At 38.3% G+C, this 13,834-nt stretch overlaps 1 protein-coding gene across 1 annotated transcript; it reads right to left on the bottom strand.

Moving 5' to 3' along the window:
* Positions 1 to 4,741: 4,741 nt before the first annotated feature.
* On the bottom strand, positions 4,742 to 12,790 carry gpr61l (G protein-coupled receptor 61-like). The gene is made up of 2 exons (XM_066666165.1): positions 12,549 to 12,790; positions 4,742 to 7,886 (listed from the first exon to the last, which is right to left on the bottom strand). The coding sequence occupies exon 2, from the start codon at positions 7,814 to 7,816 to the stop codon at positions 6,527 to 6,529; it is 1,290 nt and encodes a 429-aa protein (XP_066522262.1). The 5' UTR covers positions 7,817 to 7,886; positions 12,549 to 12,790; the 3' UTR covers positions 4,742 to 6,526.
* Between the last annotated feature and the right edge of the window lie 1,044 nt (positions 12,791 to 13,834).

Below are 13,834 nucleotides of genomic sequence, written 5' to 3'. Positions count from 1 at the left end.
CAGGGATCTGAACCCCCTCTGTCTGTCTGTCTCTCTCTCCCCAGCTTCTGCAAAACATTCTCCAGAATTTCCACACTGTTATGCAATTGGAAACTAATGCACTGCCCCCACTCGAAACATCTTGGTTCTGAGAGCCTTTAAAATGGCACTTTTAAACATTTTTGATGTTATAAAATCCATTCACTTTTTATCAATCTATCTAAATCATTGATTTATTTTCAAATGCATCATTCAGAAGTTTGCTCCCCTATTGTCACCAGTGTAAAGAGGTTTGTAAGAGCAATGTGAACTTGATGCTGATGTGCAGATTCCAGAGCATTTAATTCCATTGCCAGTGCTTTTTGTGCTATATTAGCAACTAGGCTTACATCTGTATTAGCTGTGGTGCAGCTTAGGTATCTGAATTCACTAATCATAAGTGATGTCTATGAACATTTTGCTATATGGTGCTCTTCCGTTTCTCACTCACAGTTAAAATAATGTGGTGTCTGCTGAAAACAAAATAAAAGGTGTTCTCTGCATAAATATCTGTGTAATTATCTAGAACATTTTGACAACCTGAGTGGCATGCCCTAAGCCCAGTAATACACCAAGCACACTGCAGGCTACCACAGTCATATAAATAAAACACAGCACAGGGATATTAAATTACATGTAGTCCAGCAGTATTCAGTCTGACAGATATATGAGGATCAGAAAACCTACCTCTGTGCTTCTCATATTGATGTAATGAAATGATGTATCAGAAGCTTAAACCTGTTTTAGCAGTTGAATTCTGAGCTCTGTGTTCCAACCCAAGCACATGCCCCTCCAGATGTTCCTGCAGTTACAGAATTCAGCCAGAAAGACAGCAAGCCGTCTCGTCACAGCTGGATTTACTGCACCGAGGACTGAATTACCATTTACTGCCAACGTCAATCAAACCTGTCAGAGCTTACAGTCAAGCTGCTGTCCCAAACGAATGAAAACAACATAATGCTAATGTGTATTAGTTTAGTCAGGACTGCTCATTTGTACTGATTAAGTACTTTAGTGCCATCATTTATGCAACTAATAACTAGAATATTTCTGGCTAGTAGACATGCTACAATTTTAATGTCAACAAGTTGAAATGAGTTTTGTTGCATATATCATTGCTGTCCAATTGAAAATTGATCTCCTAAAATATTAACTTTACAGGAGAAAGAAAATATCTTTATTCGATTTCAGTGGAAGTCCATGTAAAAAGATGTAATTCCAAGTAATTTTAGAGAATTACTATTGGTTCATTCTACATGAAATGTTCACACATTGAAGGACAGCTGCCGTGTTCGAATTATGTAGTAATGGATACCTGTTTTTAAATGGACAGTGACTATATATGTTTTGCTTATTTGTTTAACCCATATTTCTACCCAATTAATTCAAAATATACCTGTTAATGAGGCCTTCCCCCATATTAAAAACAAAGCCCCCAACCTGGGAGTGTGAGAGCAAGTAAATGCTTCCTTTGAATAGGTTACAGCTTTTTACCACAATGCCATATGACTGTGAATAAAACATGAAACAGTGGCTTTTCAATGTGTGTGAATTATAATATTTGAATCTGCATCATGTAACTGATGAGCTTATAACATGATACTATCAATAAGATTGGAGAATCAGTTCTGAATCAATGCACAATATGAAATCAAAAGAAGCTTAAACAAGTGTCATCTTTTCTCTCCCAGAAGACACCATTACCACCAACATTATTCAGTCAGAGACAAAAGGATGCTGACCAAACACCCCCAACCCCCACTCTACCGACAGTCCTCACTTTAATCATTTTCCTTTAATCTTCACTTCAACATCTCTAAATCCTTTCAGGTTCTATTTCTGTCCGCCCTTGTTTTTGATCAGGACAGGGACACTCAAGTTTATGAATCTCTAATCATGCCCCATGTATGTCTTTCTCTCTCTCTCTCTCTCTCTCTCTCTCTCTCTCTCTCTCTCTCATTTGCTCTCTCTCACCCTCAACACTCCTGACACTGTCCCTTCCTCATCTCTATCACCCTTTCCCCCTCTCCTCTCTCATTCTCTTGTTCTGTTTCTGTATCTTTTCCCCCTTCTTCCTCTCTCTATCTTACTCTTTTCTTTCTTCCATTCCCTCCTTTCTAATCCTCCCTATGATTTGCTTACTGTTAGAAGAGACCACACCAGGTCAACGTGTATTAAATCACAGATGAGTTTTGTTCAAGGCAGTGATCACAGTGGTTAATGCTTCTGACCGATAAACATCACACTGTGACCTTCGCTGCTCAGAGAGAGGGAGAGAAAAAAAGAGAGAGACAAAGAGAGAGAGAGAGGGAGAGAAAAAAAAAAAAAGAGAGAGAGAGAGAGAGAGAGAGAGAGAGAGAGAGAGAATAAGAACCAACAGAGAAAAAATTAAATACAAACAAACATAATGAAAAAAGTAATGTATAAATTACTAAACAAATGCAAGAAAAGATGGAGAGTTATACAGAGTGGGAATGAAGAGAAAGAAGGAAAAAGAGAGGGAACAAATGATAAGAGAAAAGAGGTAGAAAAAATGAAAAAGAATGTGGGAGCAAGAGAGGGAAAGAGATAAAGAGAGAAGGAAAAAGGCGAGACCAGACGAGAAATTTGGAAGTCAATCCATGCATTTGGAAGAAAAGGCAAATGAGTCATTCATTTTAAGGTTTGTGTATCCAGCATCATTAAAGGAGTATGGTTTAAGTCCTATTACACACACACACACACACACACACACACACACACACACACACACAGACAGACACACACACACTCACAGAAAAAGACCATGCTGGGCCTACAATATAGAGAACACAGCCTTAGTTACATAATGAGAGTAAATAGAATGGCTGTAACACCACACAAACCTGTAAAATAGTCATCATCACTGTTTGCTGTGGACAAACGGGCCTGAGCCTGATTTGTGCGCTCTATTTAGAACGGTCCGGCATAAATAGTAAAAAGCCCATAAAAAATGCACTGTGTTATCTCAGCCTGAGCACTTCCATTGCAGAGTAATGATTTTCAGTGCCCCTCCTCAACAGTTTTTCTGTGTCACTGTGTAATAAATGCATAGAGACACAGAAAGGAGGTTTACAGATACAGTGACATAAAATCTGACATTTATCAGTGCGTAGCTTTTCAAATATGAGACAGTTTTAGCCTTCTCATGTAAAGTCACCATTTTGGAGATGTATTATTTGTTGTTCAGTGACAATATAATGGTTTTAAATTCTCCAGCTTATAACGATAATGGTCATTGGACATTGTTTCATTGACTTAGTATCTAAATATGTATTTGTTTTGTTAAACTACAGTAAGGATTATTCTTTTTACCCCTAAAGTGTTTCAGTATTACTACTGGTTTAGAAAAGTTTTAATAACAAGAAATCTGATGTTTTATCTTTTTTGATTTATGAAGGTGTGAATAGTTCATTTTAATGTTTTCTTGGGGGAAATATTAAAGCTCAGTTGGGAGGAGAATCTATTAGTAGATTAAATTAAGCTCCTAAAAAGATTTTACAAACTAATTTCCTGAAAAGTTTTTTTTTCTTTTATGTAAAATGCAATAAAAATGTAACTGTAATTTGACATTCTTTTGAAATGTTTACAATGAACTCTACAATGATTGCAATGTTTTCATTAAACAACTTTATAGTATTGTGTGTTTATTTTTATTTCTTTATTTTTTGATGACTTCAACACACCAAAAAAATAAAATAAAATAAAAATAAAAAAATGTGGCCGAGGCAGAATGATAGAGAAATCTTTATAGAATAATCAAGTTCCCCTCTTTGACACATACCATTTTAAGCAGGTGAATATATAAAAGGTATAAAAGAAAAATACAACATAGGCTCAGTTTTTGCCAACAGAAGTGGGTCAGTATTTTTGCAACGTTATTCACAACTTTGTGAGAGCTAACTGTTCAAATAGAATAATTTTCCTTTCTGTTGTTGTCATGAAAAACAAAAATTGAGTTCTCTGTGCCAATAATGAAAGGGATCATTCAGACTTTTATTTATGAATTGTCAAAAGCAAACATCTCACATAGTATGGGGGTGCATAATGTGCCCACATTATGTGCGACTTTACATTTGTGTTGGTACCACTAACTTGGAGGTGTATATTGGGATATTTTAAAGAGACATATGCTACCTTCTAGGTGACATCTTTTCCATGGATATATCAGCGAGACAGTGACAGGCCTCATTCTGCAAATGCTAAAGTGTGGCTTCATAGGCACAGAGTGTTTGTGCTTGACGGTCCTGTCTACAGTCCAGATTAGTCTCCAATTGTCCATCAGAAAGCGGAGAACCAGACAACAGCAACCACAACATGCAGAGCAGCTGAAGTCTTAGATCAAGCAAGAATGGGAAAAAGTCCAATTGCAGACAAAGTGTATGCTTTGTTCTCAAGTTATTAAAAGGCATAATTAAAAGTAACGGTGAATTGACACAGAAATAACCATGCTTCTGTTTCTGGAAATCTTTTCTTTGCATAAATGTGCAAGAGAATGAACAAATCACATATTCTTTTTTTTATTGCATTCTTCAAAATAGTAATAATAATAATAATAATAATAATTTTTTTTCAGAAATAGTGTTGTAAACAGAAAATCATGTATCATGTAACAATTTAAATTAATTTTATTTTTTACATCTTTTAAACAATACAGCTGCTCTTAATCCTGAATGAAAAAGTCACAATTAATTAATTAGTGGAAATTCTCAGAATTGAAAAACGGTTCAAATCAGTTTATATTAACTTCCATTAAAATCTGACAACATTTCTACTGCTTTTTATTAAATTTACCATTTTGCCATTTCTTTTCTTGGCCAGTGATAATGAAATGATTTTTATTTATTTTTTTGCTGTTTATTTGGCTGGCTCTAACCCCTTTTCAGATTTGTTAATTTATTTATTTAATGAGATTTATTTCCTACATTTAAAGTATGTGTTGTTTTGCTGAGATCACATCAAAGCACAACTAAGCTAATACTATTAATACTACTACAGCTGTAGAAAGCTGAAGCTGAGCTGTTCTTTTATTATTGTATCAAGGTGTTTTCTGTAGTATAAAAGCTCAGTGTGGATGAACAGCTAGCACTTCCCCATATTTTATCCCATTTGCAAGCAAACCTGAGAACCAAGCTCAAAAGAGCCCTGTTGCTATGCAAGGCTGAGACTCATAGCATTTCCATGGTGACGGGCACATGGAATTAGCCCACTACATCAGAGCTTCGTCAGCCTCATGAGGGAGGATGCTGCCTGTCCACTCAGAATTAATCCAGTCCATGTCACACATCTGTACAGCTGTAGAAGATTACAAATGACAACAGCAGCAACACGTCTGGTGTAAAGTTGTATTGTTCGCTGTTATTTATGAAAAGTTCCTCACTATCAGTGTTATCAAATATAAGAAACAGTTACATGGAATATTGAATATTGCCTAGAATTACTAAAGCAACAGGAAATGTTACAGTACCAGCACATTTGAATTTTGTCACATCACATTCTAAATCATCATTAGATGTATTAAAGAAAAAATGTAACCTTATTTCCTTTTTAATATGTATAATTATCACTGGACATTATATTTTGAGAGATTTCTAATAGATTTATGTCTATCTGTATTAATATGGCTTAGCTTTTTAACCTACAGTCTTGTGCACAAAAATGAGACCACCCCTCATTTATTTAATTTCTAGTCCAAACAGCCTGTATGTACAAAGTCATTTGAGGATATATTTCTGTGGACACAAGACAATGTACATGATTAAGAAAAATGAAAAGTCAAAAGAAAATAACAGGAGTTTCCAGAAAAAAAAAGACCCCCTCTGTCCTCTGTCTTGAAAAATTGTACTCCTAACGACCGTGCAAACGTTGTAAACCCACAAACACTCTCCCCACCAGACAAACAATAGATGAAGCTTCCATATTTGTGGAAGAAAATCCACAGGTGTTTCTGTCCACCCATGAGCACGGGCCTGAAATGATATGTAGCTGTCAGGAAGCTTTTGCAAATCAAATATAGAAGCTACTGATGTGCTCATTATAATGGACTGACCCCAGACCTCAACATCACGAAATATGTTTGATATTAACTGGATTCTGAGAAGCAAAAAATGCAACAAGAACTCAATTATAGAGTTATAGCACAAAAACAGAAGTAAGAGAAGATGCTAAAATAAAAGAAATAAGAACACATTAAATGCAAACACTGAATTTATATTCAGTTGAGGATTCTGTGTTACTTATACTGATGGTTTCCCAGACTGCTGTTTAATCTAGGACTAGGCTTAATCTTTGTCTGGGAAACCACCCCATAATCCTATATAATGGCTGTCTTGACAGAAATGAATAAAGAATGGTCTCTGATTTTTGTGCAGTACCGTAACACTCCCTCAAACAAATTCACACACATGGTTCACATTTTATGTGTTGAGACACAACACCAAACGGATTCAGTTTTTGATCCACCGATTAAAAAACTTATTTTAAAAATGAGTCATTCTTCAGGTATCTGTCCAGGAATCCGGACACCATGGTCCAGAGTGTTCCTGGGGCTGGAGTTGACACAGCTTGACCTTGAGGTCTCAGCTGTGCTGCTGGTCCTCTGTAGAAACTGAAGGAAGTTCTCCTGAATGGAGCCTTCATGGCTGGACGCTCCGAGCTCCACCGGCCTGCTGGGGCCGCAGCACCTCCTCAGTTTGATGAGCTCCTCTCTGATCTGCCGGTTCAGCAGGCCATAGAAGAAGGGGTTGACAGCGAAAGAGGAGTACGCCAGCCAGGTCACAGCCTCCTCCACATCTCCCGGACTTTGGAGAGGAGCTGTGATGGACATGTGCAGGTGGAAAGTGAAATATGGCAGCCAGCACAGCAGGAACTGGCCTACAATGACCACTAGGGTCAGGGCAGCTTTGCCACCACCAAACACTCTCTCTGGGGACAGTCTATGAGGCAGGCTGCGGGTGGTGGTGATGATGGTGGTCTGGCTGTTGATGGAATCCGAACGACACTTGGCTTGATTGGCGACCCACGTGGGTGCGGGAACATGCTGAAGGGCAGCGGTCCGTGCCACCTTGTAGACATTGCTGTAAACAGCAAAAATAATGACTGCAGGGACCAGAAAGCACACCACACTGAAGAGGATGGCGAAGGCTTTCCTGAGACGACTGTGGCTCCAGTGAAGGGAGCAGTGCGCAGCTGCGATGGAGCTCTGGTTGCCGTACGCCGGCCAGCCCAGTAGGGTAACGAGGGCTAAGAGGATAGACTTCACCCAAATGAACACCATCACTCCTACAGCCAAGTGGATAGTCATCTTCACTTCATAGCGCATGGGATGGACAATGTAATAGTAGCGTTCCACACTAATGGCTGTTACAGTGAGGATAGAGGCGCACACCAGGAACACGTTGAGGAAGATGTAGACCTGGCACTCCAGAACTGTAAACACCACTGTGCTGAAGTAAGGAGAGCTCGACACTATCCCAAGAGGCATCAGCAGGATAGCACAAAGCAGATCCACTGCACAAAGGTGACACACAAACGCGTATCTCTTCATATGTGGAGCTCTGGCAATGGCCACCATGACCCCTGTGTTGCCCAGCAGGGCAGCGAGGTTAAGAGTCACCATGCAGAATAAGCCAACCAGATGTTTAATCTGGGACTCAGAGTGGATGATTTCCTCCAAGCTTGGAAGGGAAGGCTTGGTGGGCCCCCATTTGGCAGATGTGTCATTTGGAGCCGTCTGATTGGTCAGGAGACCCAGCATGACACCTGACTGAGCTTTCTCCATATTTCAGAGGCTGGATACCAAGTCAGGATCCCCCATGGTCAAGCAGCTTTTCCTCCAACATTTAGGTGTACTAAAACAAGAAAGAGCGACAGCATTGTTTTACAGTTATGCTACCAACAAATCATCATGTTTCAAGATATCTTCTTTGAAATACAATGTACCCATGTTCATAAACTCCCATACACACTGTTCGATCACTGGATTTGGAACACCTACCTTGTATCTACACTCAATGTCCATTTTGCCAGCTCCACTGACCATACAGGAGCACATTATTAGCCACATATCACCCTGCTCTCCAATGGTCAGGACCCCTGCAGACCACAAAGCGCGTATGATTTGGGTGGTGGATCATAATCAGGTCTACAATGACACTGATGTGCTGGTGGTGAGTTTTTAAACACTGTGTTCACTCACTGTCCACTCTGTTAGACTACATCGCTGGTCTACCATTTAGAAGTAAAGTCAGAGACAGTAGCTCATCTGTTCCATTGTTGTCCTTCATCAGTGGACACAGGGTGCTGTTGGCTGATTATTTTTGTTGATGGACTATTCTCAATCCAGCAGTGACACAGAGGGCTTTTAAAACACTAGCAACCCTGCTGTGTCTGAGCCACTCATACAAGCACAACATACACTATCACACCACCACGACATCAGTGTTATTGCAGTGTTGAGAATAATCAACCACCCAAGTCATACCTTCTCTCTGGTGGTCTTTTGTTGGCCCTAACCATTGAAGAGCAGGGTAAAATGGGGATAGGTATGTTTGCAGAGAATCAGGTGGACTACAGTCTGTAATCTTAGAACTACAGTCTTAGAACTAAGTCCTCCTGTATGGTCAGTGGAGTTGGTGGGTGTTCCTAATGCAGATACAGTTACGTGTATATTCCCATTTCAGTTATTTATTTTCTAATCATTTATTTCATATTCCGTAATCACTTTGTCTTGTTCAGGATGGCACTGGGTCCGGAGACTACAATTGGGTGAAAGACAGGAACACACCCTGGACAGCACACCCTTACACAGTTGCTCACATGCTCAGACCTGTGGGCAATTTCACACAGCATATCCACCTACCACATTCACATTCTTCCAGATAAAATAGCTGGATTCATAATACTGAGTGTAAAGCCATTTAAAGGATTATGCCCTTTTTCAAAAATCACGCAACACAAAACAGGTTTCTGCAGCCTACACCCTCTCAAAATGAGAATAATGAGGTTATGTAATTGCGTCCTCATTTCTGGTGTGTTTTTATGTCAGGCCATAAAAACAAAGGTTTTTCATTTTATAGAAAATCATCTAACTATTGTTCAGATTTGTTACACATTCCTAAACATACACTACTCAAACATAACTTAAAACTACCTCTATATTCCTGCATTTATCTATATGCTTAGTGCTGCAGTGACACTGATGTAATGCCTGCTCTGTAGTCATCCTGTGACATAACACAGTATGCAGAGCAACAGATGGACAACAGTCTGTAATTATAGATCTACAGTGTGTCTATGATAAGAGGAGCTGATAAAATGGACAATGAGTGTAGAATCAAGGCATGTACACACAAAAAATAAGCTGGAACATTTTGTAAAATGAAATAAAACAACAATCTATGATTTGTTAATTCTCTGTAAGATTTATTTAACTGACAAAAGCACAAATTTTCCCTAAACAACTTTATTTTATGTTGTAAATATAAACACATTTAGAAATTGTTGCCTGCAACACACTCCAAAAACGTTGGGACAGAGGCATGGTAACAACTTTCTTACCTTTCCTTTTAATTTATTTTTTTTATTATTATTTGGGGATAATTGGAGAGATGAAGATACTAATTATTAAAATTTGAAGTGGAAATTTGCCCATTCTGTGTTGATACAAGATTCCAGCTGCTCATCATTTGCTGATTCTAGGCTTTATAATATGCCATTGAAGACAAAGCTAGACTGCATGCAGAACTGTTAAACACACACAATCTGTGTCTACAAAGCCACACAGTAGCACATTAGAACATGGAGAACAGGTTCTAGCATTGTAATGCTGAAATAACCATGGACTTCCCACTAATAAACATTTTCTTGATGGTATCATATGTCTGCAAACGGCCAACGTTTGCCTTCACATCAAAACATTCTTTTCCCATTTGCATGTCACCCATGCCATGACTTATGAGAGGTTGGCTTTTTAATCTATTGCTGTAACAGTCTGAATGTTCCCTTTTGTCATTAGCACTGAAAGCACAATGTTCATGTTTCATGAAAACAAGCTGAGACTTCTCTGAAAACAGACACTTGCTGCTGTCTATAGGAGATTGGCCCCAGACAACTCGTGAGCAGTTCTGCGTATAATTGATATATAGCATTCTCCTTGGTAATACAGTTCAAAGTTGGATTTCTTGATGCATTGGCTGTTTTCTGAAGAACTCTAAAGACTGTGTGGCTATATTTATCACTGTAGTATGACAATTTCTTATGCAATGTCTTCTGAAAGCTCAATCATATAACACTGCTTTATCCTACATAGACTGGCATTTCTCCAGATGTCTTTAATCATTTGACAATATTAAGTGCAGTAGATAATAAAATACCTGAACTCTTTGCAGTCATACATTGTTGAACTCTTTAACAATTATTTCATTAGGTTTGATATGAAATGATGAGCAATGATCTATTTATCCTGCAAAGTCTGAGCATTTAGTGAATGGTCCTTATAAACCTTGTAGAAGTATAATAGAAATATTTATATTAACTTCTTACTTATTTTGCCCTTGTCCCAATGTTTCTGGATTGCATTGCAGGGATCAAATCCAATATTAGTAAATATTTATAAAATATGGTTTGCAGCAGGTAGTATTACAGTCACACAGCATCAGGGACCTGCAGGCTGTGGGGTCAAGCCTGTGAGGAGTTTGGTGTATTCTCCCGTGCCAGCGTGGGTTTCCTCTGGGTGCCCCGGTTTTCTCTCACAGACCAAAAATATGTTAGTAGGTGGATTGCCTAAGGAGGTGTGAATGTAAGAGTGAGTGTTTGTCGCCCTGCGAAGGACTGGTGCTCCTTCCAGGGTGAGTTCCTGCTTGGATAAGCGGTTACTGACAATGAATGAATATTTCTGAATAGTTTCTATCGGTCCATTCATCATGAAATTTTATCACAATGTGAAGGACAGCTGCTGCATTCAAATAATGTAGAAAACTCAAAATCCTCAAAAATCGAGATACATGTTTTTTTAATTTGACAGTGATGAAATGAGGATGCACTGTTATATCAGAATCAGCTCTTTCTTGCTGTGAAGTATGTATGGGGCGTTGTATGTATTCCTTAAACAGGAATTCTAATAATTTTGCAAAATGTCTGTATTGTTCTCAGAAACAGTACATTCCTCCCTGAATTACTTTCTTTACAGATATTGTAGTTTAATAATACAGAACAATGTTAGAATTACTGGCATGGCTTTTTAATATGTTCTGTACAGATTTTAATTTTATCATAAATGTTTCTACAGTCTGAAAAATCCGACAAACAATAAATAAAAACATAAATACAAAAGGAAAAGTGTATCTGAATTAACTGAGGGTTTCTCATTAATTCAGTAACTTGAGCGCAGAAAAACACAGACAAGTCCTGTCATCTTTTACTGGTCACCAATGGCTTGTTTTACCCCTAGTCTGTGTGAAGTAGTGTGTGCCTCACTGCTGTGTGTATAGTGATGTGTATGTGAAAGTATAGAGGGGTTGCTGACCTTTACAAATCACTGCAATTAGAAGACAAACAACACATTTGTATATTGTTTCTGTGGAAATCATATGTGAGTCATGCTTGATTATAAGTTAGGACCCCTTTCCATCCCCCACTCCATGTGATGGCTGCATCCCCCACTTCCTTTCAACGATGCACCGATGCATAAAAAAACACATGCCCCACTCTCTAACACTTCATATGCTTTTAATGAATTAAGATTTTTAAAGGGGGGTGGGACAAAAAACCAAGTCATGGGTGGTCAGTAAAAGATGGACTGTTTTTTGTATGTGTAATAAACTAAAGATTTTTAAAAGTCAAAAGGAACTTCTTGATTAGCTATGATTAATTTTTGCTTTCAATGTATTTACTGATCATCACGGTTCTGGGGCTATTGAGAACACCAAACACATTATGGAACATACAGAGAGTACAAAAAGGGGGAGTTCCAGTGATTTAAATAAATTAATTAATATATCGTCACTGTCCAATCAAAAGCGTGCATCTCCAAAACAGTATATTTACAGGAGAAGAAAAAAACTTAAATTTTAATGGAAGTCAATGTAAAAATTCTTAATTCCATTTTGGAGCATTTCTATTGGTCCTTTTTTTTTTTTTTTACATATTACCAATGATGTAGTCAACTAAAAATTGGCAAAAATGGAGATGCATGTTTTTGATTGGAGACAGACTATATGTATCATTAAACTGACGTAAAGCAGTTATTCAGAGCTGCTACTGTACTATGGTAGAGAGGAAAAAATGTCCAATTCTAATTTCTTTTTCTGAGATATATGATGATCAGAGCTAGTTCTTTTCAAGAGTGAGCATCTATGATGTCTCATCACATTTATTTTCATAGATTATCTGATAAATTTGGAAGCTAAAATATCTGGCTCAAAATAGCACCAGAAACAAAACCAAGCGCTTCTTCAAATATGTGAATACGTCCTCGTAAAATACAGAAAAGTACAGGTAGAAAGTGTTGTTACCTGTAGGAACCAGGACAGCACAATTTTCTTCTCACCTCTGGCAGTCCACATCCCAGGGAGTGAAACATATGAAAACGTTAATATGAAAAGTTAATATGGGTCCTCTGACCTGGCTCCACTGTGACAGCATCCAGCTGCAGTCCTAAAACAGTAATCCCTATCAGCAAATTCAGCAGAAGCTCAGATGTAGAACAGGTATCCTGTGGTGGTCTCCAGGGCTCAAGTGGTAGGACAGGATTCCACCGCTTCTGTCAGACTCCATTGGTGTTGATAAATATTTTTGCACCACTTAGGCTGGTGTCTTCTCAGGATGCTCTCTCACTCTAGTGCAGTGTAGGGCTGTGACTGTCACACATTGTGTTCCCTGTGTTTTTTTCCCTCTCTTCCTTTCTGAAACAGACACATGCTCCTCTGTCCTCAGGGAAGTCAGGTCTCCCCTGGGTCCTACTACACACCATCTCATAGCAGTAGGAGGGAAAACCCTGCTTAGAAAGGTGCTGACCATTCATTTTAGGATGTGCTCAAATGTAGTGTGACTATTTTCCATGGATGTTATTCTTTTATCTCCAGTAATGATGTGCCTTGATTGGCCATACTACACAGTAGGTGGAATGCACTAATTCATAATTATGATTGATTAAAATAATAACAAAATATACTCGTTACATATACATACACACACACACACACACACAAACACATACATACACATTATATATATATATATATAATTATAATATAATGTATAATACATTTTCATCCACATTACTTAAATCCTTATAGGAAAGTCTGTCCACTCCACTGTCATCTTTGCCATAACACAGAGCAATTTTTCTACCCATAAAAGCCCAGGCTCTTGTCTGTCTGAACTGATAAAAAAATGTAGATTCAGAGAAACACTGAGGGCTGGAGGTTCCTACATGATGTCCCCTGTGAAGCTAGTGATGCAGTGGTTGAGTTGGTACACAAGATCTGCGCCCAATGAGTAACCTTCAGTGTTTGGTGTAGCTTTTTGCTGATTGGATCATGAACGGCCACAGCAACCCTATAGTCAGGATTTACATGGCCAAAATAGATGATTACAGGAATGTAGTGGCTGCAGGTAGGAAGAGAGTGGGGTTGGCTTTATGTGAAGCTCTCATGGATTGTCATAAGATATTTTACATCTTAACCTGTGTATAATTATTATGTTGATATTTTTAGTACAGTCCACTAAATCAGATTTGTTTATAACTTACCAGATATATACACAATATTAAAAACGGATCACTGAGAATGCTAAAAAA

The sequence above is a fragment of the Hoplias malabaricus genome, chromosome 3, assembly GCF_029633855.1.
Source record: "Hoplias malabaricus isolate fHopMal1 chromosome 3, fHopMal1.hap1, whole genome shotgun sequence".
In the NCBI taxonomy this organism is placed as follows: Eukaryota; Metazoa; Chordata; class Actinopteri; order Characiformes; family Erythrinidae; genus Hoplias; species Hoplias malabaricus.
This window is presented reverse-complemented; position numbering and strand designations above follow the sequence as displayed.

What these genes read in the sequence shown, in the direction of transcription:
- gpr61l (XM_066666165.1), bottom strand. Translation starts at nt 7,816, where the DNA reads ATGGAGAAAGCTCAGTCAGGTGTCATGCTGGGTCTCCTGACCAATCAG.